This window comes from Musa acuminata, chromosome BXJ2-2, assembly GCF_036884655.1.
Source record: "Musa acuminata AAA Group cultivar baxijiao chromosome BXJ2-2, Cavendish_Baxijiao_AAA, whole genome shotgun sequence".
NCBI lineage: Eukaryota > Viridiplantae > Streptophyta > Magnoliopsida > Zingiberales > Musaceae > Musa > Musa acuminata.
The window spans coordinates 12,460,432-12,485,699 of NC_088339.1; the positions used below are offsets into that span (position 1 = coordinate 12,460,432).

Here is a 25,268-nt window from a genome sequence, read left to right on the forward strand (position 1 = left end):
CAAAGATAATATACCAAAAAATCAATAGAAAACTAATGTGATTCAATACTGATTGTCTGTATCTAAGGAGAAAACCTAATTTTTTACTATATGAGAAAAATCAAATACAATGCATATCTCTGTACTCTTTTATCTAAACATGAAACTCTTTTCTTAACTCACTCTTTATCCATTAAAGAAAACCTCCAAGTGTTCCTATTAAGCCTCTCGCATTCATCAAAATATTGAGATATGTTGAGTAATATTGAGTACTTATAACAATAAATTCTAATTCACAAAAAACTTAGTTTTCTATCTGAATTAAGAATCCTAATCTATCAAATAGTATGAATGTAATTACACATCCAAAAATACTTTAAACAAAAATCTCGATGGTTAAAAGCTTAGTTTTGTATCTTGTATTTGTTTGGTCTCATCGAATCATTCTGCACGATTAGTGAACTTTAAAAGTGTTTCATGCACATGATGATAGTTTAAGTAAATCTTCTATTTGTTCGATTCGATGAGTTGAATAAAGCTTCTCGAAGGCGAAAGAGTTCTTGGGTCATTAGTTAAAAAGGCTAAAGAGTTGTTGGAATTTTGGCTAGCTGCTGGCTATCGTAGACAGCTTCTTGAAAACTCGAAAGTTATTATTATTATTATTATTTAAAACAAAAAAGGATCAAAATTAGTAAAACTCGAAAGTTATTATTTTTTTATAAAACAAAAAAGGGATCAAAATTAGTAAATCTCGAAAGTTATTATTTTTTTATAAAATAGAAAAAGGGATCAAAATTAGTAAAACTCGAAAGTTATTATTAATTTTTTTATAAAACAAAAAGGGATCAAAATGAGTAAAACTTGAAAGTTATTTAGGTACGTGAGTTTGTGTACAAAGTGGCTAATTATGTTGGAATCATTGAATGGGCTCTCATTATGTTGGCATAATCGGGCAGGCAATGTAAACCCGGTTCGCGATATGGCCGGCTCAAGTGATCCAAACTAGGAGACCCAGTTCGTAACGGGCCAAAGTTTCCAGCTTGAAGAACTCGTCCGCCTCTTTGGAGCCGAGGGCAAGTTCACCTCCGTCGGCTGTGATAGATAGATAGATAGAGAGAGACAGAGAGGGAGGGAGAACCAACAAGTTACCCGAAGTGACCGCGAGAAGCGGGGGGTGAAGCGCAGCTGCGGACGCTTCCTCATGGCGGCGGAAGCTCCGTCGGGCCTCCGCATCCTTCTCCACCAGAACGTCAAGGAACGCGGTCCCGTGCCCTTCTCCAGCCACGCCGATCGGGACCGAGTCATTGTAAGCGAGCTCGAACTCTTTCCTTGCCCTCCGTCTCTCGACTCTCGTGGTTTCTTTTTGCTGTAGCGATGCCTTTGTATCGATGATTTACGGGAGATACTTAGGGTTCGGTGAAGACGATCGTTAAGTTTTTGGGAAATGAATCTTGGTTACACGTCGAAGCGGTCAGTGAATCAGGTTTATTTTTTTATTTTTTTCTTGAATGAATCAAGGTAGGTGCTTGCAGATGAATAGAATCAAGAAACAGTGGAGGGAGGGTTGATGGGATTCCTGCAGGAAAGAAAGTTCCGCCATTGGATATTATTTGATTTTAGACAGAATAAAAGAAACTGTCACAGAAACGTATACAACTTTTCCAGATTGTATAGGTTCTTGACAAAGAAAAAGGTGGCTGGTTGATGGCCGTTCGGGGGAGTCTGTTGTAAGTTTTTAATTGGGTAAAATTAGATTGTGGTATTCTAAGTTTGTTTCCCGGGACTTTTACTGTTACTCGAGGATGGTGGGTGTTTGAAGGAACTCTATTACTTCACTTGGAGAAGTCATCTCGGTTGTTTACCCTCCCTTGTGGGGCAACAAATTGACAAAGACTCATTTCTACCTGTTGTAATTTAGTCAAGTCGATCACTTTAAGAGGCTCTCTAGGTTGAGCACTTAGTTTGAGCAGCATGCTTGTGATGGTCTTAACCTAAATTACAATCAAGAACTGTGGGGTATTTGCTGAAAGTTATTGTGAAAATGCGTATTGAAATAATGATGAACTTTTGAAACCTAAGAATATGGTGCGATGGATACTAAGGGATGTACAGGAATTTACAATTGATTCAATTGAGATAAAAGGATGATTGCTCCAGACAAAGCGAGGAGGTAACTTTTGTATTAACTAGATGGAATATGTGCCATTTTAAGTGGGCTTTTATCAATCACATGGCAGTAAAGGAGGTATTCTCCCAAAACTGGAAGAAATTACTCTAAATAATTTTTTTGAATCTCATATTTGGAGGAGAGTGCAACGATTCTGCAATGAGTTGGAGGCATGGTAAATTGTCACTTTAATAGTGTCAAAAAGTTGATAAAATTTTCTGAGCTTGTCAGTTTGAAGTTTTCATTTTTTTTCCAATGCACCACTACTAAAACTATCAAATACTTACTTTAGTAGACCCTACAAGTGATAATTCTGATTCAGTTCCGTTATGAAAATAGCTATACATTGTGATTGGTTTAAATTTTTGATGGCATTCTTTTTGTCAAGTATCATTACTCATATTGTTGTACTTGTCATATTTCTGCTCGTTGTTGTTGTAGTATAATTTTCCTATATTGTTTTTCTAAGTATTAATTGCTGCCTTTTCTATAGAAGAATAGTGCATTTTGTGCGAATGTGTTTATGGTTAAAGTCACATATTTGTTCTAACAGGAAGTATTTAGAAAATTATTGCTGAAAGGTGACCTTCCTGAAAATTTTGCTCTTCAAGCAGTCCAAGAAGCTATAAAGCCTCAGGTAGATAAAATTAAATTGTAGCACCTTTATTTGTGATGGAAGATGCAATACTTATGCTTATTTTGTTACTCTGTATTTATTTATTTGCCAATAAGCCAGGAATGTGACAGAATTTTTGCCATTAAACTGCATTTGTAGTTACTAAGTACCATTAAATATACAAAGTAAATGTGTGTATAAAAGTTTAACAATAATGGTCCATTCAGTAACTTATATTGCATAGCCAATATTCAGTCAGCCTTATTTTTACCTCTATTTGAGATAGCTTCCTGATATGACTAGCAAATATTTCTGTAAATGTCTGTTACTTTTATTTGTGATGGTAGATGCAGTACTTTTTACTTTTTTTTCTGTTGCTTTGTATTTCTTTATTTGCCAATAAGATAGGCATTTGAAAGAATTTTGTCATTGAAGTACATTTCTAATTGCTAACTAGAAAATGCTTGATAATGTGCAATGACACCTCAAGGGCCAGTATACGTTATGTGATCCTATACTGTAAGAGGTGGAGATTGATAAAACAACCCCCCATTTCGTTGCTGTCTTCACAAAGCTTGCTTTTTGCTTAACAAAGAAAAAGACAAAATTGTAGTCTGTTTCTTGATTTCGGAAACGTAAAAAGTGAAATTGATGTTGAACTAGGCCTGATCGCTAAAAATTTAAATGCTTAATTGAAAATTACAAACTGTTAAACACATGCCATTCTCTGAGTGATAAGTATTTGAAACTGTGATATCGATATGCCCATCATATGTTGGTGTTCATATGCTGGTTTGTGTCATGTCTTAACAAATGGTTGACTGAATATGGTAACATTTTTTATATGCGACAAGGATGTGTAGCACTTGCTATTCCCATGTATGATCTAGAGATTCTGTTATTTTGGCAATATTATCAATTGTGTGTCTAGATTAGGGGTCTATATAATCTAGCTATGTTTACGTGGAGTTACAAAGAAGAAACTGATGCTAACCCATGGTCGACAAGAAAAATTGTCGAGGATTTGAGAATCATGTGTGTTTCTTTTTTGTTCTGATTGAAAGTGCTTGAGGGATTTTTAGTGACAATCACCCTGATATCTCCACTCTGATGTCTCTATGTTCACTTGGGCTAACTTGAAACCCTGACTTGCAATTTAACCATTAAACACTGACTGGCAATTTATGTGCGAGAGAGCAGTTTCATGCTTTGACTTTGACCTATGAAGAGGCAAATTGTGGTGGCTACAAGGGGTGGATTTATAATCATCTCTATGACAACCAAGAATAGAGTGGACCTAGGATTTAGATTTTGACTGTTTATCTCCCTTCGATAATTGAATGCACCACATACTGAGGATTTCAGAATTATGTGCTAGAGTCATGGTAACAAGATCAATCTCTATGTATGGACATGGACAGTATTGGATGCTGCTTATGTGTTAGGGAATTGGGGTCTCAAATTTCTTGTAGGGAAGGATTTGAGTGAGTCTAGAAGGGGAGATTTAGATCCTACTTTATTGTTGCCAAAGAGTGAACTAGGATGAAAATTTAATCTTAGCTAGGTTTTGCAGGATTTCATCTTTGACAGTGACCAGTGTAGGATGTGTCACTAGTTGTAGCATGCTCACTCCCTTTGTGGTAGTGTTTTAAAAAACGCTAGGTGCTAAGGTCTCAAAACGCCCGGGGCGCTAGGCGCTTGCCCAAGCGAAACGAGACGCTTCAAAATATTAAAATAAAAAATATATATTATAATTAATAAATATGATCATAAAAATAAAATTGCCACATCAAATTCAAATCACATAGTTGACTTGAAATATATATTATGGGATGTAATTCTTTGACCGTTATGCCTAAGTTGACTCATAATTTAAGCTCAATCTCATTCGATAAGGTGACTTCTGACCCAAATCTAGAAACGAACGAGTCATTTGGCATCTTGACGCAATGAAATTAGAGCAAGAGTGCTATTTATTGCGATTTAATACTTAGTGTGCTACTTATTGCTACTTAGTGCACTACTTATTGCTTTTCACAGCGCACTAATTACCACTATTGCTACTTAGTGTGCTAAGTCTTCTAGCTAGTCTTCTACCCTCCTATCCGCCGCCTTTAAAATCTTATCTTTTCTTCCAACGAGATCACTTCTGCCCTCCCATCCCACCTTCAAATCCCTAGCTCTTTGCCTTCTAATGAGATCACATTTTTTGCCCTCCCACTGAATTCTCCGCGGCCAAGCACTGATCGATTTTGTTATATTCGCCTTCAGGTTAGTGCCCTCCTTTTGTCCTAGACCCTCTCTCTTTCAATTTCTTGTGCTACGCCACTTTCACTTAGGCGCTCACCCGAGGCGCTCGACAATTGGGCTCAAGCGAGCACCCAGGTTGTCACGGACTTAGTTGGTTTTGCCTAAGTCGTACGACACCTTTATGTGTCTGTCCGCAAATGGTCAGCCTGATAGAACCCTTGCAGATTCTAAACTTGGGGTTGATCTCTTTAGGGGATCGGCCTCCTTGGAACTCTATAGGGGTTCCTCCCTCCAAGTTGCTGCTCAAAGGCTGCAGAAAAGATTCATCTATTGCTTAAGAAAAGAGATGGAATACATGGCTATTTATAGGGCTTCTAAACCCTAACTCCTAATAGGACTCCTACTTAAGACTCTTACTTCTAACCAACTCCTAATAGGACTCCTACTCAAGACTCCTATTCCCTTACAACTCCTAATTCTTCTATAAGAAAAACCTCCTACATGAATGCCCCTCTCAATTAGGACTCTCCTAGCTAGAGTCCTAACAGAATGTCCCTCTCAATTAGGACTCTCCTAGCTAGAGTCCTAACAGTTTTACATGAATGTCCCTCTCAATTAGGACTCTCCAAGCTAGAGTCCTAACACAGCCTTCCCAAAACCTCTTATGGTCCCTTAAGGACCTGCAAAAGAGAAGATGAATTAGAGAAAGCGTTTAACTTGGGATCCAACAAGCAACCATTTCAAGAAACACTTGATAGACAATGCAAATTACAAACACAGACTTCGTAAGTTTTGAACGGTCGCGCGACAAAGGATTCAAGGTGGTTTGCCGCGGCCAAAAGCCCTACAAGTGCCCACATGACACTACTGCGAAACACCTTGGACCTTTTGTTGTACGACTGTTCAAAGCTTGTGAAGTCTATGTTTGTAATTTCCATTGTCTATTAAGTGTTTGTAGAGATGGTTGCTTGTGGGATCCCGAGTAAAACGCTTTCTCTAACCTGTCTTTTCTTTTGCAGTTCCTTAAGGGACCATAAGAAGTTTCGGAGAGATTGACCCTTTGTGGTTGGACACGCAAGGGTATCACATGACTTAGGCAAAACCAGCTAAGTCCGTGACAAGGCGACGCTTCAATGAATCGCATCGCTTGGAGGTCGTGCAAGACACTTAAGCTTTGCGCCACCTCACTAGAGCGCCTAGGCGAGCGCCTTTTGAAAACACTGCTTTGTGGATGGGAAACTGTGGGTCAAGTGCAGGAACCTGGCATGTACATGTACACATTATATTCAACCTTTTGGCTTATGTAGACTTTCTACATTTTTCAGTTGTTGTATGTGGCAAAACATGTAAATTAGATCTGTCCTAGAGGATGCTATGAATTAATCTTAACATATCCCTTAACATCACTTTATATACATGTGAGCCTAGATCTTTTGTATTTTGTTCTGTACATGAGAGCTTATAAATCAAAATACCTTATATTGTAGATAAAATTAATGGTCTTGAAGTCAAATAAACCAAATTATTTCATAACCCAAAAGGAAACCCCAAGTTTTTTGTGTTTAACAAAAGAGAATTAGAAAAAAAATTAAGGGGCTACAAGGATGTCTAGTTGCTCTGTGTAGTATTGCCATGGCATTTGAGGAGCACTACTTATATGGTTAAGTAACGGCCCATGCCCAAGAGTTACCTGCACTATTCTATCATAGGGCATATATTGACACATTAATCTCAGATTCTCTGGTCGCTAAGATGGAATTTTATGTCTGCCTATTCATGCCAAACTTGGACTAGCATGCTAAGATGTCTTTATTTCTGTTATTTCTTATTTTCTTATTAGCTTGCAGAATTTGCTGCATGTTATTATGTTATATCTTATTAAGCCACGAGTAAGTAGTCATTTATTTGTAATTTCAACTCACAACAGAAACAAACTGTGCTGGTCCAAGATGAGAACCAATCCCTGGAAAATGCACTTCGGACATTACTTCAGGAATTAGTGGTGAGCTGATTTTTTGTTTACTTGTTTCAATTGATTGAATTTAACTTAAATTCATTTGAAATAATAACTGTCATAATTCTAGTTGAATGTAAAACAATTAGGCTAAAGGATGCATTTAGCTGATTGTTCAAGTTCTACACTTTTCATCTAAGGAAAAAAAAAGAGATTTTTTGACTTTGTTCGAGTACCTCATGTATCAATTCCTGATCCATTTAATTCATAATTCCTGGCCAATGAACCGCTTAGGTGAGGGAAACTAATGGCTGACCAAGTTCTAACAGGCATATATTGTCATCTGGGCACATCAACTTGTGCAAAGCAGGTAAGTAGCATGCCTATAAGGTTTTAAATTAGAAACCTTCCTATTTGTAAATCATTGTATATGAGTTCATGTTGGGTGGCATGTTACCCTGCTCCAGTACACATACTATGCAGATGCTAGACTGGCATTGGGGCAAGCTTGGGCGAGTAGAACTTTGGTTCACAACTGAAAATTAATGAAAATACCTAAATATGTGCTTGGGTGCATGGAAAAGTTCATGAAGAAAATGTCTTCTTTCAGAAAGATTCTTTAAGATGCTTGTTTGGTTGGAAAACTATTTTCCAAATTTTTAGGAAAAAATAATTTTTTTTCTGGCTGGAAAAAAAGAAAACTTCTCCTGAATTTTATTCCCCTTCTTTTCAAGGTATCTTTTTCGATAAGTGACTTTTTCTTGCATTTCAGACATCAAAAGGGGTAAAGAAAAGAAGTTCTCTTTCTTTTTTTTTTTCATACAATCCAAACCACTTTCATTGAATAGGAGTCTTGGGGGAAAACTCTTCTCCGTTGTTTTTCATTTTGAGTTTGTGACCAAAGGGACCTTTTTGAAATCTATTTATTTTTGGTATATTCAGGCGGGTATTGAGTTTAAGTTAGAATGTGCCACCTGTACTTTATGTTAGTGTGTATTATATGGGGAAGAAGTGGGATTGCGCTCTCTGTGGATTGCCAAATAGATTAGACTGATGGAAAAACTGTTGTAAGTTCTGCTGTTATGGTACGTGGATTTGTCTTGGGATTCATATTAGTTGATGACATCATTCCATATCTTCATCTCCAGTCATCTGCAGTTCAATCAGGTGAAAGGACGATGCAATATGGCCAAACGATTGATGAAGGAGAAAGTATCCATGGACAAATACCACGCTTTCTTGGTTGGTAGACAACTGCAGTAAACATTCTTTGCTTTGCAAAATGATGCTGCACCAAGTTTGGTACTTTGTATATATGTGTATGTTGGACACACATGCAAATTTTCTATAATATGATGAGACCTATCCTTTCTTTCCTCTGCTTGTAGATATTGTTCTTCATCTCTGTGAAAGAGGACATGTTGAAGGTGGCATGATATTCCAGCTGTTAGAAGATTTGACTGAGATGTCAACCATCAAGGATTGCAAAGAAATTTTTGGATACATTGAGAGCAAGCAAGATATCTTGGGTAAGGTGAGTAATTTGGATGTTTAAGCTATAGTTTTTGTTTAAAAGTCAGTTTTTGCTGATTACATATCCGACTGGAATCCTTGATTTGTCACTCTATTGTTTAAGCAGCTTGTTTAATTTGTTGCAGCAAGAGCTTTTTGGTAGAGGGAAGCTTGTGATGCTCAGAACGTGCAATCAACTCCTTCGAAGACTGTCAAAGGTTTTAGACATAAAACATCTTTCTCTTATTATGTTGTATTTATATGCACATAGATCCCATCTTGATGTAGGACAGTTGTGTGGAGGGCAAAGAACATATATTTTTTCTAGTACTTGTAATTGTAGAAAAAAGAAAAAATATTTTGAATAATAGAAAAAGTAAAAAAGATAAATATTGGACTCGAGGTTCACAATTTTATGTACCAGTACTATAGCAATTAGTTCGGACTGGTAGCATACCAGTTCGTACCTGTGTACCGAGTTTTGATACATTGGTGGTTAAAAAAATAAAAAATACTGAAAAATAAAATACTTGGTATAAAACCTGTACCACACTGTACCAGGCTGTACCAGCCTTGTACCGGGTATATTGGGCAGTATGGAGCCTGTACAATCTGGTACAGGTCCAGTACCATGCATATCACCCGGTTTACCCTGGTCATCTGTGGGACCAGTAAATATTATCCATAATGAACGGTAGCATGTGTTATTAAAAACCTTGACTAGAACCACTATTGTTCAAGGATTAACATCAAGGGTCGAAAGCCTCACATCAGTGCACATTTCATATGTTGACGATGGAATAATATTATTATAATAGATGTGACCTGACATCAGTCACAAATAATGTGGGAAAAAGAATATATTTAATCCTCCATTCATAAATTGATATCCTGGTTACAATCCCTTTCTCCTTTTTTTAAACCCTGAACAAACGAAAAGAAAGGATAACTTAATGTTTCCTTCTCTAAGGAAGTATAATTTCATATTTGGTTTGACAAATAATGTTCCTTGTTGATAAAATACTTGCTTGTTGGACTTCTTTTCGTTGTAGATACTTTGGTCAACAAGAAACTTCCTTGTGGTGATGAAAAAAATAGATCCAATAACATGTCTTGGCACATCATTGTGTGAGTGCCATAATAGTAATGGCATTGTTTGACATGGTACAATTCATGTCATGCCACGCCACAACTGATGCAAGCAAACCATGTGATAACTTAAACTTTGATAAGTAGTCATTAGGTTCAGGACTTCTTGGAATGTTTATGATAAGTCAGTGCATTCTTCGTTATAATCTAATGTTACTGCACCATTATCTCATTGATGTACTAATAATTGGAGTTTCCAGGCAAACGATGTTGTATTCTGTGGACGTATTCTTATGTTTCTTGCCCATTTTTTCCCACTATCAGAGCGCTCAGGTACCTTCACCAATACCAACCACAGTTAATTTACTTTTTTTTGTTTGTGACATGGTTTCTTTTGGAACAATATTTTACAGCTGTAAATATTAAGGGAGTTTTCAACACATCAAATGAAACTAAGTATGAGAAAGATTCTCCTGATGGTATGCACAGAGAAACATAGTGTTGGCTGTTTCTTTTGTTTTTTTTTTCCTTTTCACTTAAACATGTTTGTATGTCATTTAATTGACTCATTATCGGTATAATTTTCACATTAATGTTACAGGAATTACTGTTGATTTCAACTTCTACAAAACCTTTTGGAGTTTACAGGTTAGGTTTTCGATTTTCCCTCTTCAGGGCATAGCTTCACCTCTCCATGAGTTTAGCATCTTGTGCCTTTTATTGCTTAAACCTGCTGAACATTGTGATACTAGTACTGACATCTGAACCAGATAATCCAAAAGTACTTACGTAGACTAATCTATCAAGTAAAAGCTAAGCATGGTGAAATATGGAACATCATGTATATTAAGAAATCGATAGAGGTACTTTTGTAGTCTATCGAAACCTTGTGAATGTTTGTGCTAAAACTATTCTCGAGTTGATGGATAATCAAGATTTTATTTTAGCTGCTTCTAGTGATAGGTTACTAAAGCTTGGAGGAAATTTCTATGCAGATCTGATCATATATAATAAAGGACTCATTGACAGCCTTTTTAAATGTCTTGATTCAATTTTTGATGAACACTGTAGCATAAACCTTTTTATTCTGCTTGAACTCTTTGAAGTGAATAAAGTTGTCAAGCAGTTGGTTTCCACTAATAATATGAATATGGTAAAAGCGTAATAAAAGATTGAGGGTTTTGTTGTGTAGACTAGGAATTTTGCACATTACATTGTTTGGCTTTGGATTAGCATTTTAGTAATATCTAGTATGAGGGTGCTTCCATGAGCATTTCCAATTTCTTCTCTTTGGACTTTATTGATATTAGCAACCAAGGTTCACTATACTGTGATGAACCGCTCAGTATGGGCGATACATATTGGTCCAATAGAGGATTGGTATTAGTGGTACATACCGGTTTGTCGGTATGTCCCACCATATCGTGTGTTGGCACATTAGTATGGCTCAGTACATATCATAGTAATGGTCGATCGGTACACTAGTACGGACCAGTAAGGCGAATAATGTTAGCAACCATATAGTTTGCCAAGTATGAAGAGACGGAAAATTGGAGAGCATATTAGGTTTAATGCCTGTAAATGATATGCGGATCTTAATTATACTTATTAAGCCTTTTTAATTTAGTTTGCCTTTGATACTATCAAGGTAGGCAATACCGAATGATACCGCCCGGTACGGGCGGTACGTACCGGTCCGATGGCATACCGGTACGCTGATCGCCCGCTACCCGACGGAACGAAAAAAATAATAAAATAATATATATTTATTTATATTTATATATAAATATTTTAGAAAAAGGCGATGTTCGGCGACGTCGCCTTTTTCGGATTATATATATATATATATATATATATATATATATATATATATATATATATATATATATATATATATATATATATATAAATGAGGCGACGTCGCCCCGGAAGGAAAAGGCGACGTCGTCGAGGCGATGCGATGTCGCCTTTTAAATAAAATATATATATATAAACATATATATAATCTTTTATATATATATATATTAATTTATATATATATATATAAATGAGGCGACGTCGCTTCCGCTTGGGAGAAAAGAGAGGCGACGTCGCCGAGTTATATATATATATATATATACCGCTCGGTATACAATTTCGTACCGTACTGAGTGAACGCCGAAACTTTGGTGCGATACGAAATTGCAGACCTTGGATACTATAATGATTTTCCCCAAGATCCATGGTTTTTTTTTACAAGCATTACCTTAGACACCTCCCCATCATAGATCCCATGGTACATTATAGGTGCCTCGAATGTTGGGTTGCACCATATTTTTTCAGTTTGGCATGGTGTATCCTTTTGAAATACTTATTTATCAATTGGTAGTATGAAAAATAGTGGATTTCTTTGTTTATTCGTAATTGAAGCTTGGAAAAATGGGAGACCTTACCAGTTATTTCAATAAGCGCTCGAGCGAGGCGAGGCGAGGCCCGAGTGTCTTGCTTCATTTCTAGGCAGTACGCTTCAAAGAGGCGTCGCCTGGGCGCTCGCTCGAGCCCAGGCGCCGGGCGCTTTGGGTGAGCGCCCGGGTTAAACCAGTGACCAAACCAACGTTTTAGGTCTGGTTCGGTCTCCGGTGCTTTAGTTGGTTCAATCGAACCAACTAAAGCACCGATATAACCTTCCTCTCGCGACTTCCCAATCTTAACCTTGCTCGCCGCTCCTGCTCTTGCTGCCGTTGCTCGCTGCTACCGCTGCTGTTGCTGGCTACTACCGCTGCTATTGCTCGCCGCTGTTGTTGCTCACTTCTATCGCTACTGTTGCCATTGTCGTCGCTCGCCACTCTCACTCCCACTGTCGCTGCTCACTGCTATCGCTGTTGCTGCCACTATCGTTGCTCGCTGTTCCCACTGCCACTGCCACTGTCATCGCTCGCCGCTCCCGCTGCTGCTGCCGTCGCCACTATCGTCGCTCGCCACTCCCGCTTCCGCTGCTGTTGCTCGCTACTGCCGCTACCATTATCGTCGCTCACCGCTCCCAATGCTCTTAGTCAGCAGCCTCGATCTTCCTCTTACTCACACTCTTCTCACTTTGATAGTATATTGTTAACAGTATATTAACAGTATACTACTAACTTTATATTAGTAACATTATTTTTATTTATTAGATTAATAATATATTATTTTGATTTTAATACTATTAATTTTTATTTATTTGAAATTATTGTTATTGTTTTGAATTTTGAGACTTTTTGTTAATGTGATATTGTAATTTTACAAGATTTTCTTAATTTAATATCATATTTTTATTTAAATAATTATATTTATTAATTATATTATATTATTTATATTTTAGCGCCTCGCTTCGCTCGGGCGAGTGCCTAGCACCTCGGGTGTTTTTGGACCGTGGCGCCTAACGCTTTTTAAATCATTGGACCTTACTATACACCTGTCAAAAATAATTTTTGGCACCCATCAAATTTCATTAAAGTGGTTATTGCATCATTTAATATGCCTTTGTAGTTTGTTGACTTCGTCTATTTGTAAATGGATTCCTAAACCTTCTCATATAACTTGGTAATCACTTACAGTATTGATACTTCTAAAACCTTAATCAGAAAATAATTTTGCCAATGTATGCTGAAATTGGAATTTACCATATTAAAAAAAAAACCTTCAATGATATTTATACTATCTAAACAATTAATTTGTCCATCAGATTTCTCTTCTTGCTACAGCAGTGCATAAAAGCATTTTCACTTTTTCTTGTCGTACTATTCTAAGACTTAAAGGATGGTATGGCCATTAATGAACTGAGTTAATTGTGTTATTTTCCTTCCTTTTCTAATCAGGAGCATTTCAGTAATCCAACTTCAACAACCCTTGCACCGTCCAAATGGCAAAAATTCGCATTTAACTTGATGGTATACTTTTTGCCTCTTTTTAAGGATTATCCGTCTTTATATCACTTCTTGCATTTTTGGCAAACATGTATTCAATTGTAAGACAGCATAACTATGAACTCTTTACTGATTTATGTTTCGAGTTTTTAGGTTGTGTTGGACACATTTGAAGCGCAGCCTCTTAATGATGATGATGGAAATGTGAATACTCTTGAGCAAGAAGAGGAGGATGCTGTTTTCAACATCAAGTACTTGACAAGCAGTAAATTAATGGGACTAGAGGTGATACGCTAGAACAAGTGTTTTTGGGATGTACTGTTAAGATAAGTTCTTCTGGTGCTCACTTGGTCAAACACCCTGTCAAAAACCTACAAAATTAACAAGGTAGATGATAATGACGTGCACTTAGTTTGGCACAGTTGTGTTGGTGTTGGAAAGAGTATCTGGTCTCATCCACAGATGGGTGTTTGACCAAGTGATGTCAGAAGTGTATCTTGTATTTTTTTTCCAATATATCTTCTATTTTAAATGCTTATTTTGATATCATTGGTTAACAATTTCCCTTTTCTATAGCTGAAAGATCCCAGTTTTCGCCGCCATATCCTTGTTCAATGTCTTATATTGTTTGATTTTCTAAAGGTATGTTGCTTAGTCTGCTAAATATCAGCTGGTTTAACTAGGTGACTGCATATGTTTTGATATAAATTCTTTCATTTAATTCAGGGTACTCTTTTTTTTCCTGGTTAATTAAAGTAATGTTTTACTATTTGGAGCTTCAAAAGAGTGCAATTGTTGGTGTAAGTTTATTGTTGCTTGACTAAGTTTCATATCACAGACGTATCATATTTGCTCGAAAGGGTAAGACTCCATGTACTGACCTTTTCTAAACCTGGCATCGGTGGGAGCCTTATGCATTGGGTTATTCTTTTTTCCACTGGAAAAGAATAGATGAGTTATTTTTGTATGGTCCAATTGTCCAATTTCAGCTCTTACATGGCCCTAGATATGTTGCCAGCACAATGTGGTAACTTGTCGTGCTCGTGCAAGGGTGCTAGAAGCATAACAAAGAAAAAAAAAAAGAGAATAATGAGAACTATGTAGAGTGTCTCCTCTAATAATGCAAAGGTGAGATGGACATAATTGAAAATCCCAATACATTCACAAAACTTGAAACTATGACCATTCAGGAATAAATGAGTCAACGACCCCAACCAATTTGGTTAGGACCAAGGTTCGCATTACCGTACCGTACCGGCGTTTCGACCTGGGCTCGGTACGGTACGGTACGGTACGGTGTATCGAGCGGTACACCCAGGTGTACCGAGCGGTACACCTGATTTCACAGATTTAACCCTCCGAAAATACCTGAAAATTTTAAAAAAAGTTTGGATAGGGTTTTCAAGTTACAAATAAATATAGTAATAGTATAAGTTTAGCAAAATCAATGTAAATTAGGTAAGAATAGTATCACATATCTTTTTCGAGCTTTGAGGTAGTCTTGTTCGAGGTTCGTATTTCAGCCCGTTATAGATTGAAATATCTACAGAAAAATCAGCTGAATTATTAGACTATTTTGTTATAATATAAACTCTAAAATTCAAATGAATTAAATAATCACATATGTAGATATACCTAATTGTTGATTACTTGATTCTACCACCAAAACGAACGACGGGCCTCCACGGGTGGTGGATCGGGGTCTTCGATCCGATACATCTGCATATCAATATGATACGTTTGTTGGACCCAATCATGAAATTGATTCCATGACATAGTGTATTGATACACTGTATGTCATTGATGCATCAATGTGGTGCTGATCGTAGACTGATCCTCATGAATCATATTTGTCTGAGGCAGCTCTTGAGGCATATATTGGTGAATGTCAGAGCTTCTACTTTCGCTACTGTTCTGCTGTTCTGTATCATACTGTTGCTCAGAAAAGGATGACCAACTATCACCATACTATTGTTGCCCATATGATTCTCCATAATACGATGGCTGTGAATACGATGAGCCTCTTTTTGTGTCTATATCATTTATGCTCTGTCGCATTTGTTCATATTCATCCACTGCCTTCCCCTTCCTCTTCCCCTTCCCCTTTCGCGCATAAACTAGATAAGTACCTTGTCGAGTTCCATGATCTGAATCTTGAGTGGCATGTGTAAAATATTGCTCCTCAGTCCATTTACCACCCTCAAGTTGTGTAGATGAGACCAACGACTGCCCGGCATCACCGCCATCATCTGTCGAGGCACTGCTGTCCGTGTTGCTGTCATATCTCTGGACCGAGCGAGAAAGAGAATGTGATTGTGAAGGTGTCTCGTCGTCCGACTCGATTCTGTCTAACGATGTAACTGATGCTACTGCCTTCCCCTTTGGCTTAAATAGAGGAGAGAAGAATGACTTAAATAGAACGAGAAAGGGCTCCAACGATCAAATTTCGACCGTTACTGCCCGATATTACCTCGTATCGTCCGATACGGGGTTTTTTTGAACGTACCGCCCGATAGCGGGCGGTCTGCGTACCAGTAGCCTGTCGGACCGGTACATACTGCTCGTACCGGGCGGTACGATTCGGTATGGCAGACCTTAGGACATAAAATGCCCTGTTCAAGTCTTAAAAAAACCATGTTCATTCCTTCCCCTTTATTATGCTTACCAGTCTAAGATCGCTATTTTAGGTCAAAATGTGGTGTCACAATAAGTTTTGTGAGATATGAACAAGGCAGAAAATCCCCATCATACAAATTGGTACAAGTCAATATTTACTAATATGAACGATATGCAAATTACTAGTCCAAGAGTACCATCTTGTCACGGACAAACTTCGAAACAGGGTGTTTGATGTAATGCTTATGTATGTCCGTGTCTTTTGGCATGTTCATGCCTTGTACAGAATGTAGAGGGGCAGCCGAAGGCTTATAAGTCCCATTTTAGTTGGGTTGGTGGCCTCTTTAGGCTTGTAAATAAAGGTTGTGTCATGTGGACAGGTGCGAGAGCTTTTCGGTCTGTAATGGACCATTTTACCCTTTGTTGTGCCACTGTTCAGAGCTTGTAAAGTCTGTTTGTAATTTGCATTGTCTATGAAGTGTTTTTCGGACATGTTTGCTTGTGGATCCCGATTGAGGCGTTCTCTTTAACCCGTTCTCTCTTTTGTTGGTCCTAAGGGACAATGGGAGGCTTCGGGGAGGCTGACCTTTGCGGACGGACGCGCGAGGGTGCCGCACGACTTAGGCAAAACCAGCTAAGTCCGTGTCATATGGTATCAGAGCGGGACAAGCACTCATAGAAACACTTGACATGCAAACGTGGGGGACCTAGCGGGGCTGCGTTGAGGGCAGTCAGCACACGCGCGACCGTTTGAGGGAAAACGGGCATGGAGATGTAGGGAAAAGAGTCGCTCAGAGGAGCGGGCATCTGAGATTGGCATTCAGAGGAATGGCCAACCCTTCGCGCAAGAGGCACCACGAGAACAGGCAAGCTTGGAAGAATTTGGAGCGCACAAAGGTTGGGATGGCTGAGTTTGAGCTACGGCTCAACGTTGACAACTTTACTTGATGGTGCTCAAGGCAAGCGAGGCGCTTGGCAAAGGACGAGACCATGCAAAGTGGAATGAGTTGCTCAGCGACCGAAAGAGTTGTGCAAAGCTCACAGAGGTGAGGGGAATTGCTAACTCGAAGAATTCGGTACTCATGCATGGGCTTGTATGCGGACGATGGATTGTTCGTGGCCATCCCAAGGCGGTCGAGACTCGGCGCCATGGAGCATTGAAACTTTCTCTTCGACATGCGAAGGATACGTCCGGAGGAGGCTGAAGTGTGCAACGAGTTCAGCATGTTGCTAGGCCTTGAGGGGTGCAGCGGTGGCTGTATTGACGTGGAGGCGCAATCTAGCAAGTGCGTTTGCAAGAGGCAGAACAATGCACAGTTTGTTCAGCAGATCGGAGTAGTCCAAGGGGATGGTGGTCTCCGAAACGAAGAGAGATGTTGCTCCAACGGGACAGTTATCCAGGAGGGATAAGTCTCAGCTCTCCAGAGGGAGAATCATGTGAGACGGACTTCACATGTTGAGGAGGAGTACCTCACAAACAACAACTCCACGAAGCTCAATGGACCGAGCAAGCAGCGAGGAGTTGTCGCATGATCTCGCTCGAGAGAATGCATTGGTGGATTCATTGCGAGATCAAGTGGGGGAGCGACCTAAAGCAACTTAAATGAAGGCACACTTGGAGTCGATGTAGAGATCGGACTCAAGGGAGGGCTGACCCGTGGAATGGTGGGCGCGAGGGCCACCATCGACTCAATGCAAAAACGAGGAGCGGAGCAACTTGGGTGTAACTTGGCGAAGTACTCAAGCCGCATGAAGGGAGCCAGCATAGAAGTTGGAACGTGGAGCAGAGGCACAATGCTTTCCTTAGACAGAGGTCAAGGACATGAACTCTTGCAGAGGCAATAGTAGGATCATGTTGTTCCATGGGTCCTTCATTCTGACGGAGCGGACTCATCTTGTATGGTGCCAAAGACGAAGGGAGCTTCGGGGCACATGCACCTTATCTCGGAGAAGCATTTGATGGAGGAACTAAGGCGACTCAATTTGCGGAGGCGAAGTTGGGTTCAGAAGGCCTTAGCACGGGGCAAGAGGACGCAGAGGCGGGTACTCTTGAAGAATATGCCACAGTGTTGCCATTCGAGTTGCTATGAAGGAAGCGGTGCGCAGCGGAGATTGTGCTGGTAGGGGCAGAGGCCCAGGATCCAGACAATGGTGCACAAATTACAGTGAAGTCAGTGGACTTCGGGAGCTACTAGGCGACGGACTGTCCTAGAGCGGTGCTTCATCTAGGTGTGACCCAAGAGTGGGTGGATGAAGGTCGATTGCCAAAGGAGCGAACAAAATCGAAGGTGGAGGAGACCCTGCGATGTATTGGCAGAGGCCACACATGGAGGGTTCACATTTCGAGTTTATTCCTAAAGGATCAGAATGGAATGGAGATGTCACCAGGAGGCAACATGGTGCAGCGGATCGTGGTGGAACAGTTCGTGGCAATGCGATACACACAACACAGTCCCGGGAGGGACTGGATCATATGGAGGTATGATCGGGAGCTACTTGAAGCTCCACTTCGGTGAACAACACGACGGCAAGAAGGGCTATGGATTCAAGGAGTGAAGGCCATGGTACCACAGAGGCGGGTCTTCCGGGCGTGCATCGAATTTTGCATCGGATGAAAACCTTGGTCATCAGCATATGGGGGCTGCGTTCCACTAAGGGAAAAGTTTGAATGCAAGTACCAGTGAGTTCCATGGGAGGGACTTGATCATGCAGAGGTATGATCGAAGCAGCTGGAGAGTTGGACTGCTCCAGAGCTCATATTCGCTTAAGGGAGCCCGACAAGTCAGAGGACAAGGTCGAGTAAGCGAACGTTGCTACCAAGGAAGCTAAGGAGAACAGAATCGGTGCAAACTCTACAACGTGATGGCAGAGGCCAGGCATGGGAGTTGCAGTCTGTCTTCCCATCGACCAAACAGACTGCTTAGAGAACACAGAGGTGTTGAAGCAGGGGGTCGAAAGGGGCGAGGAAGCGACGACGAGTCCAGAGGGACTTAGCTACCCAAAATCAAGCAATCAGTTAGAATGGAGGTGGACTCGGAGGAGTGTCACGGAGGCATATCTACTGATTGTGAAGAAAAGGGATGGAGATGCGAGGCGACGGATAGTAGTGCCATGGGCATGGCAGCGCCATGGTACCGCAGAGGCGGGACTTCCGTGAAAGTCATTGATCTCTTGCTCTCATGGAGGGAGAGCGCTTGGTCGTGAAAGGGGCCGAGGAGGTGGAGAATGCAGAGGCAATCTTCAAGTACCGAGACAAGGCTGAAGGGCAGAGGCCGAAGAACTTCGTAAGACCGGTGTCAACAAGTTTCTCATCAAGATAGCCGTAAGTGAAGGACTTCGGGTCATGCAAGAGTGCACGACCAAGGAACGAAGCAAGCAGTACGCGGTGCTGTACCTTTGCTACTCAGTGGAGTAGGCGGCAGGGTTGATGGAGAAGACGGTACAATCCCAGAGGCGACCTCATCTATCAGAGAATTACTCCAAGTTGGGGTGAAAACTTCCTGCATTCCAGAAGTTCAATGGCATTGAGAAGGTGAATCACAGTAGCTAACTCAACGCAAGGAGTGCAAACACTTCAAGTACTTCAGAAGTGTGAGCAAAGAGCAGGCGAAGGCCAGTAACCAGCTCGATGCATGAAGTACAATCTCGAGGAGGCGGGCGAAGTCAAGTAACCTTTGCCTTCTCAACTCTTAAGAGAATGGGCGAAATCGAGTACCCCAGTTCTCTTATCTATCCAGCAGAGGAGCTCTGCACAAGTTCAAAGACCCTTCGAAGATAATGGAAGACAATAGTTGTCAAATCCTCACCAACGGTGATCAGTGCTACTGAGAGTAGATTGTCCGCTTCATTTCCCAACGAAATGCCAATCGAAAGCGGAAGTGATGCGAACCTACTTGGATGCGACAACTAACTGAAAGAAGAGTCAATGAGCAGATTTTGTGGAGGAAGGACCCGAAACTTCAGAAGTTTGCGAGGCGATGCTCGTTAAAGCTCCAACAAGCATCCACCCAGTTCAAGTAGCATGTGGAAATTTTGAGAAACTGGCGCAGTAAGAATGGTCTTTTCCTTCATTTGGTGGATCCGCAGGAATCAACGAGGATCAACACAACTCAGCCAACCCCACACCAGAGTCAGAGTCATTGGTGAGTTGAAGCAGCATGGCGGATCAAAGGTTCGACTACCAAAAACAGCAGCGGAGAGCAGCTGGGAGCCAGGAGGTGCATTGCAGCTGGAGCAGAAGACTGAAGACTCAGCAAAGGCGAAGAGTTGCAGTGTTCACAAAGGCTTCGACGAGGACGTCGAAGGGATAAGTGGGGGAGAATGTCACGGACAAACTTCGAAACAGGGTGTTTGATGTAATGCTTATGTATGTCCGTGTCTTTTGGCATGTTCATGCCTTGTACAGAATGTAGAGGGGCAGCCGAAGGCTTATAAGTCCCATTTTAGTTGGGTTGGTGGCCTCTTTAGGCTTGTAAATAAAGGTTGTGTCATGTGGACACGTGCGAGAGCTTTTCGGTCTGTAATGGACCATTTTACCCTTTGTTGTGCCACTGTTCAGAGCTTGTAAAGTCTGTTTGTAATTTGCATTGTCTATGAAGTGTTTTTCGGACATGTTTGCTTGTGGATCCCGATTGAGGCGTTCTCTTTAACCCGTTCTCTCTTTTGTTGGTCCTAAGGGACAATGGGAGGCTTCGGGGAGGCTGACCTTTGCGGACGGACGCGCGAGGGTGCTGCACGACTTAGGCAAAACCAGCTAAGTCCGTGTCAATCTGGTACCACCATTATCTTTTTGATGGAGTACTTTATGTAACCACAATGCATTATGTTTTTGACAACTTTTGATAAGCGACCATCTTTTTATGTTTTTTCTTTCTCTTCTCTCATGCTCTTTTCCCCTTTCTCTCTCTTTCATGCATTTGTCACTATCGCTATGGTCACCTCTGCCACTCCGTGGCTTGTCGTCACATCCTTGTAAGGTTTGTTACTTCCTCCTCTTCCTCCAGTATACCTCCTCCATGTCCTACGCCCCTTTTACCCCCTGTGCCTCCTCTTCCTTTGCCACTTAACCTCCTCCGTTTCTCCGCTTTCTCTTCTTCTTCCTCCGCTCTTCTCTCCTTCTTAGTCCGGGTGGTACAAGGTCTATAGACCCATTGATCCGTATATAGTGTTGGTACCATGGGTTTGTACTACTGGAATCATACTGACAAACAATATCAGCATGAGTGAGATTTAAAAACTTGCTCATGGAATGGTGCAGAGAAACAAATAATGGCGGGCAAAATTGCATGTCTCGGTCCATTGCTGATCAGATTGATAAGATTGATATGGTACTTGTATGGTTGGGTGCGTAGGCTGTGATTTTGTAATGGTGAGTATTTACTGGTCCAAGCATGAATTAGTACACACCATCTTCTCTTTTGAGCTCGTCACCCTCATCTTTTGAGACCACTACCCTCTTGTCGCTCATGTGCTGTGATCGTCCTATGTGCACCACTTGTCGCTCATCATGCGGCATCGATCTCTTTCTTCTTCTTCTTTGGTCATCCATATCTTTCCGGTATGCCTATTCCTCTTCCTTCTTCCTCCACCACCTCCTCTTTTTCATTCTTCTTCCTCTTCCTTTTCTTTGAACCTCTTTTTTCTTTTTCTTTTTCCCTCTTCTTTCTTTTTTATCCTTCTTCCTTTCCTCCTTTTTCTTCCCCAGCAGTGTCAGTACGCTAGTATTGACCCTATGTATTGGTCCGGCATGGGACCAGTACGGTTTTCAGTATGAATTTGGATTTTCTTTTACCTGTGTTGAGAATATGATCCATATGGGCGCTACACCTATGATTAATGATCTTCGAATCTTGATATATTGATTGACCAGCCACTCATCGTTATATGTCTCTAGGAATTTGTGGCAAGGGGTTATGATGAATAGGACACTTTGAAATCCATACAGGTTCTGAGTGATTAAAGGATTTGTCACCTGTCATCACATCCATGAATTATATCTATCCTGAATACATTTTTATATTCAATTTTAGTTTAATTTGTCTTAACCTAATTTCATGTTCTTAGTGGTTTTCCAGTAGTGATCTCCAGGTGGTTCTTCTCCAAGCCAGCTGATAGGTTTCCATCACCTAGATTCTTTTGTACAGAACAAGGGCTTGACATGGAGAAAATATGGGCAAACTTCTAGTGGTCAAGATTAAACTAAATGGAGAAGTTATTTTAGCATCCTTCATTTTGGACTGACATTTGGCCAGGGCATATATGCCTTCTATTGTAATCTTAATGTAGTTGCTCTAATGATACAAGCTATTGGTTCTTAGCTCTTTGTATAGTGGTAGTTTAAATCTAACTAGCTGATAGGTTTCAGTCACCTACATTCAATTAGCCAGAGGATGGGGAATTAGACTTCAACTAGAACATAATGTATCAGCATCTTACATTTTTAACTGACATTTGTACCATGTAGTTTATACATCTTATGTTATAATTTTAGTGTAGTTAGAGTGGATCTTCCTAAGTTATTTCATATGACATGATTGTCATACTAAAATGCTGTGATTTACATATCATCATTTAGTGCTTCATAGACGTTCCCAAAGGGTGACCACACCACCTTCGCAATGTCATTGGTTTGGCATGGGCTTATGACACTACTACCCAGGATTGAAATCCTTGCTTGTGATGGTTATGTTCTAGCACTAACTACAGTACTTGTATCATCATACCTGTGAGTTGATATTTTTGCTTTTTTTTTCTTTTTGTGATATATAGACCCCTGGCAAGAATGACAAAGATGGGCCCTCCGAAAGCATGGTTAGTGCCTCTATTTTTGTTGGTGCTTTTCTCTATATTTCATCCATAATCGTTTAGGTAATAGGACATCCTAATTAATCGTCATTATTATGATCTCATCTCTTAAGCACACTATGCAAAAAAAAAAAAAAAAAATCTAATGGTAGTTTCACTCAGTAAAGATTTAGATATCAGAAATGTAGATAGAAGCTTACTTAAATTTGCTGGTACATGATGCATTATTCTCCCTAATACAAATGATTTCACGTCATGTATTACAAAATTCTCTTAAATAAAAATTTGTGTATGTTCTACAAGTTCTATAAACTAGCTACACTTTCTCATAGTGCTAGCCTAGTTATTGTTCTCTCAGTTTAGTGTTTGCTTTGTCGGGCACCATCAGAAGTTCATTCCTAATATATTATTAATTTGTTACCTTTAGAGTTTTAGTTTTGTTTTCTTTGCTGAGCTACCAAATAAGATGTTGGTCTTCATATATTCAGAAAGAAGAAATTAAATCTTGTGAAGAGCGTGTTAAGAAACTTCTAGAGGTCATTCCTCCAAAGGGGAAGGAGTTCCTTCAAAGCATAGAGCACATATTGGAACGTGAAAAGAATTGGGTGAGTAATATCTTCAAACTATCTCTTGTTTCTTTTATTATGAGAGATTGTTTACCTTTGAAATGGTAATATATTTTATGAGTTCATTGCTAAGATTGTTCCTTTGAGGTGAGATTAATTTTGATTTGTGCTTGTTCATTTGACATTGTACCCCAAGGTTTGGTGGAAACGAGATGGTTGCCCAGCATTTGAGAAACAACCTACTGAGAGAAAGATTGGTCATGATGGAGCCAAGAAACGGTACGCATGCCTATTCTCACAATTTTCCTGATTGTTACAAACAAAGCTTTGCAATCTTCCTTTTTTTTAATAAATTTTTATTTTTATTTTTTTTGAATAGACATGAAAGTAGTGCTATATAAATCACTATCTTAATTTACAACTTATGCAGCTTTTTCCAGCCAGTACGTGTTATCTCATTATACTTTGTTATTGCTCGACCCCTGGTATTTAACCATAAAGTACATTATGATTATAATGATTAATATAACTGCCATTTACCTGGTATTAAGGTTTTCCCACTATATTTTGCTTATACCTGGTCCGGAGGAGGGGTTCTCATTGACTACATGGAAACAATGTAGAAGACAAGTTATATTTCCAGGCTTCTAGCAAACTCGAGTATGTGGTTCTCTGCAAACCCATGCACATAATGTAGTTTGGTTATACATATTTCCATAAGCAACATTTAGCCATATGGTCTGCCTCTTTTGACTTGTGCATATGTCAATGATTTGAATTCTAGAGCTTTATGGCATGTGGTTAAATCTCAAAACTCTCAGAAGTGGTTATACATGGCGCATAATGTGTGAATGTGAGGCTTATAGGTGCTTACAGAAGAAAGCTGTCCTAAGACGTGAACCTGAAAGTAGCAACATGTCTGGAAGGTGTTTGTTGAATTGCATAGGCTGTATAATTGGAGAAGTAAAACATGAATTTTGTACTACCTGTATTAATGGAACCAAGGTCTGCCGTACCGAAGCGTACCGCCCGGTACGGGCGGTATGTACCAGTTCGACAGGTTATCGGTACGTGGATCGCCCGGTACCGCTACAGTATTACACTGTAGCACTGCTACAGTATAAAAAATAAAAAAAATATTCAGTACACTCTGATGTACTACCCGGTACACTGGTATCGTACTGTACCGAGCCCGGGTCGAAACGTCGGTACGGTATGGTACAGTGAACCTTGAATGGAACAACTATTGATATTGATATTAAGTGTCTAAAGATATTTATTAAAGGATGCAGGAAAACTAGATTATATATAATTATCCAACATGATCTATTATACTGGGCTTTGTAATTATCCTTAAATTGTTAGGAAAATAATTTAGTAACATGAACATAACTTACTATAATTGACTAAAATAAGATTGTTTGTCCAAGTTGCTGGCTGTTTCAAATTTCATTTGGTTATGTTGACTAAAATAAGCAATGTCAGCTTGCTTTGTTGAGATCCACCTGAAGACAGTTTGGAGAGTTCACAACTCAATATGGTACGATGCTTTGGGAAAGTTTTGGGCAAATAAAACTTTTTTAGTAGGATTAGTGTTGGAAATATCATATGTGCATATTCCAGTTTATATGAAAAGAAAACTAGTGAATAATACCAGAAAAATCTATGATATACATAGTAGGAATGAAGCCCCCTGTAAGCCATCTGTTGCTTTTGTTGAGATTGATAGTTAAGAATTATTTCAATAGATAATACAATGGAAACTAGGGATAGCATTGCCATAGATTGTAACACTGAGCTCATGTGGGAGCAGCAAATGATAATTAATTTGCAT

At 39.8% G+C, this 25,268-nt stretch overlaps 1 protein-coding gene across 4 annotated transcripts in view; it reads left to right on the forward strand.

Moving 5' to 3' along the window:
* The first annotated feature begins 1,028 nt into the window (after window positions 1-1,028).
* LOC103972960 (THO complex subunit 1) overlaps window positions 1,029-25,268 on the forward strand; it is a 40,716-nt gene continuing 16,476 nt past the window's right edge. Inside the window, exons 1-15 of one of the 4 annotated variants that reach the window (XM_065094880.1) lie at window positions 1,029-1,285; window positions 2,700-2,783; window positions 6,940-7,014; window positions 8,115-8,208; window positions 8,355-8,500; window positions 8,625-8,696; window positions 9,828-9,900; window positions 9,981-10,046; window positions 10,169-10,215; window positions 13,401-13,472; window positions 13,602-13,733; window positions 14,025-14,090; window positions 22,833-22,874; window positions 23,357-23,473; window positions 23,631-23,713. In XM_065094880.1, the coding sequence (XP_064950952.1) occupies window positions 1,181-1,285; window positions 2,700-2,783; window positions 6,940-7,014; window positions 8,115-8,208; window positions 8,355-8,500; window positions 8,625-8,696; window positions 9,828-9,900; window positions 9,981-10,046; window positions 10,169-10,215; window positions 13,401-13,472; window positions 13,602-13,733; window positions 14,025-14,090; window positions 22,833-22,874; window positions 23,357-23,473; window positions 23,631-23,713 (1,274 nt within the window). In that variant the 5' untranslated portion in view covers window positions 1,029-1,180. The remainder of the gene's footprint in view (window positions 1,286-2,699; window positions 2,784-6,939; window positions 7,015-8,114; window positions 8,209-8,354; window positions 8,501-8,624; window positions 8,697-9,827; window positions 9,901-9,980; window positions 10,047-10,168; window positions 10,216-13,400; window positions 13,473-13,601; window positions 13,734-14,024; window positions 14,091-22,832; window positions 22,875-23,356; window positions 23,474-23,630; window positions 23,714-25,268) is intronic. The other 3 variants (XM_009387384.3, XM_065094878.1, XM_065094879.1) reach the window with 3 other exon arrangements.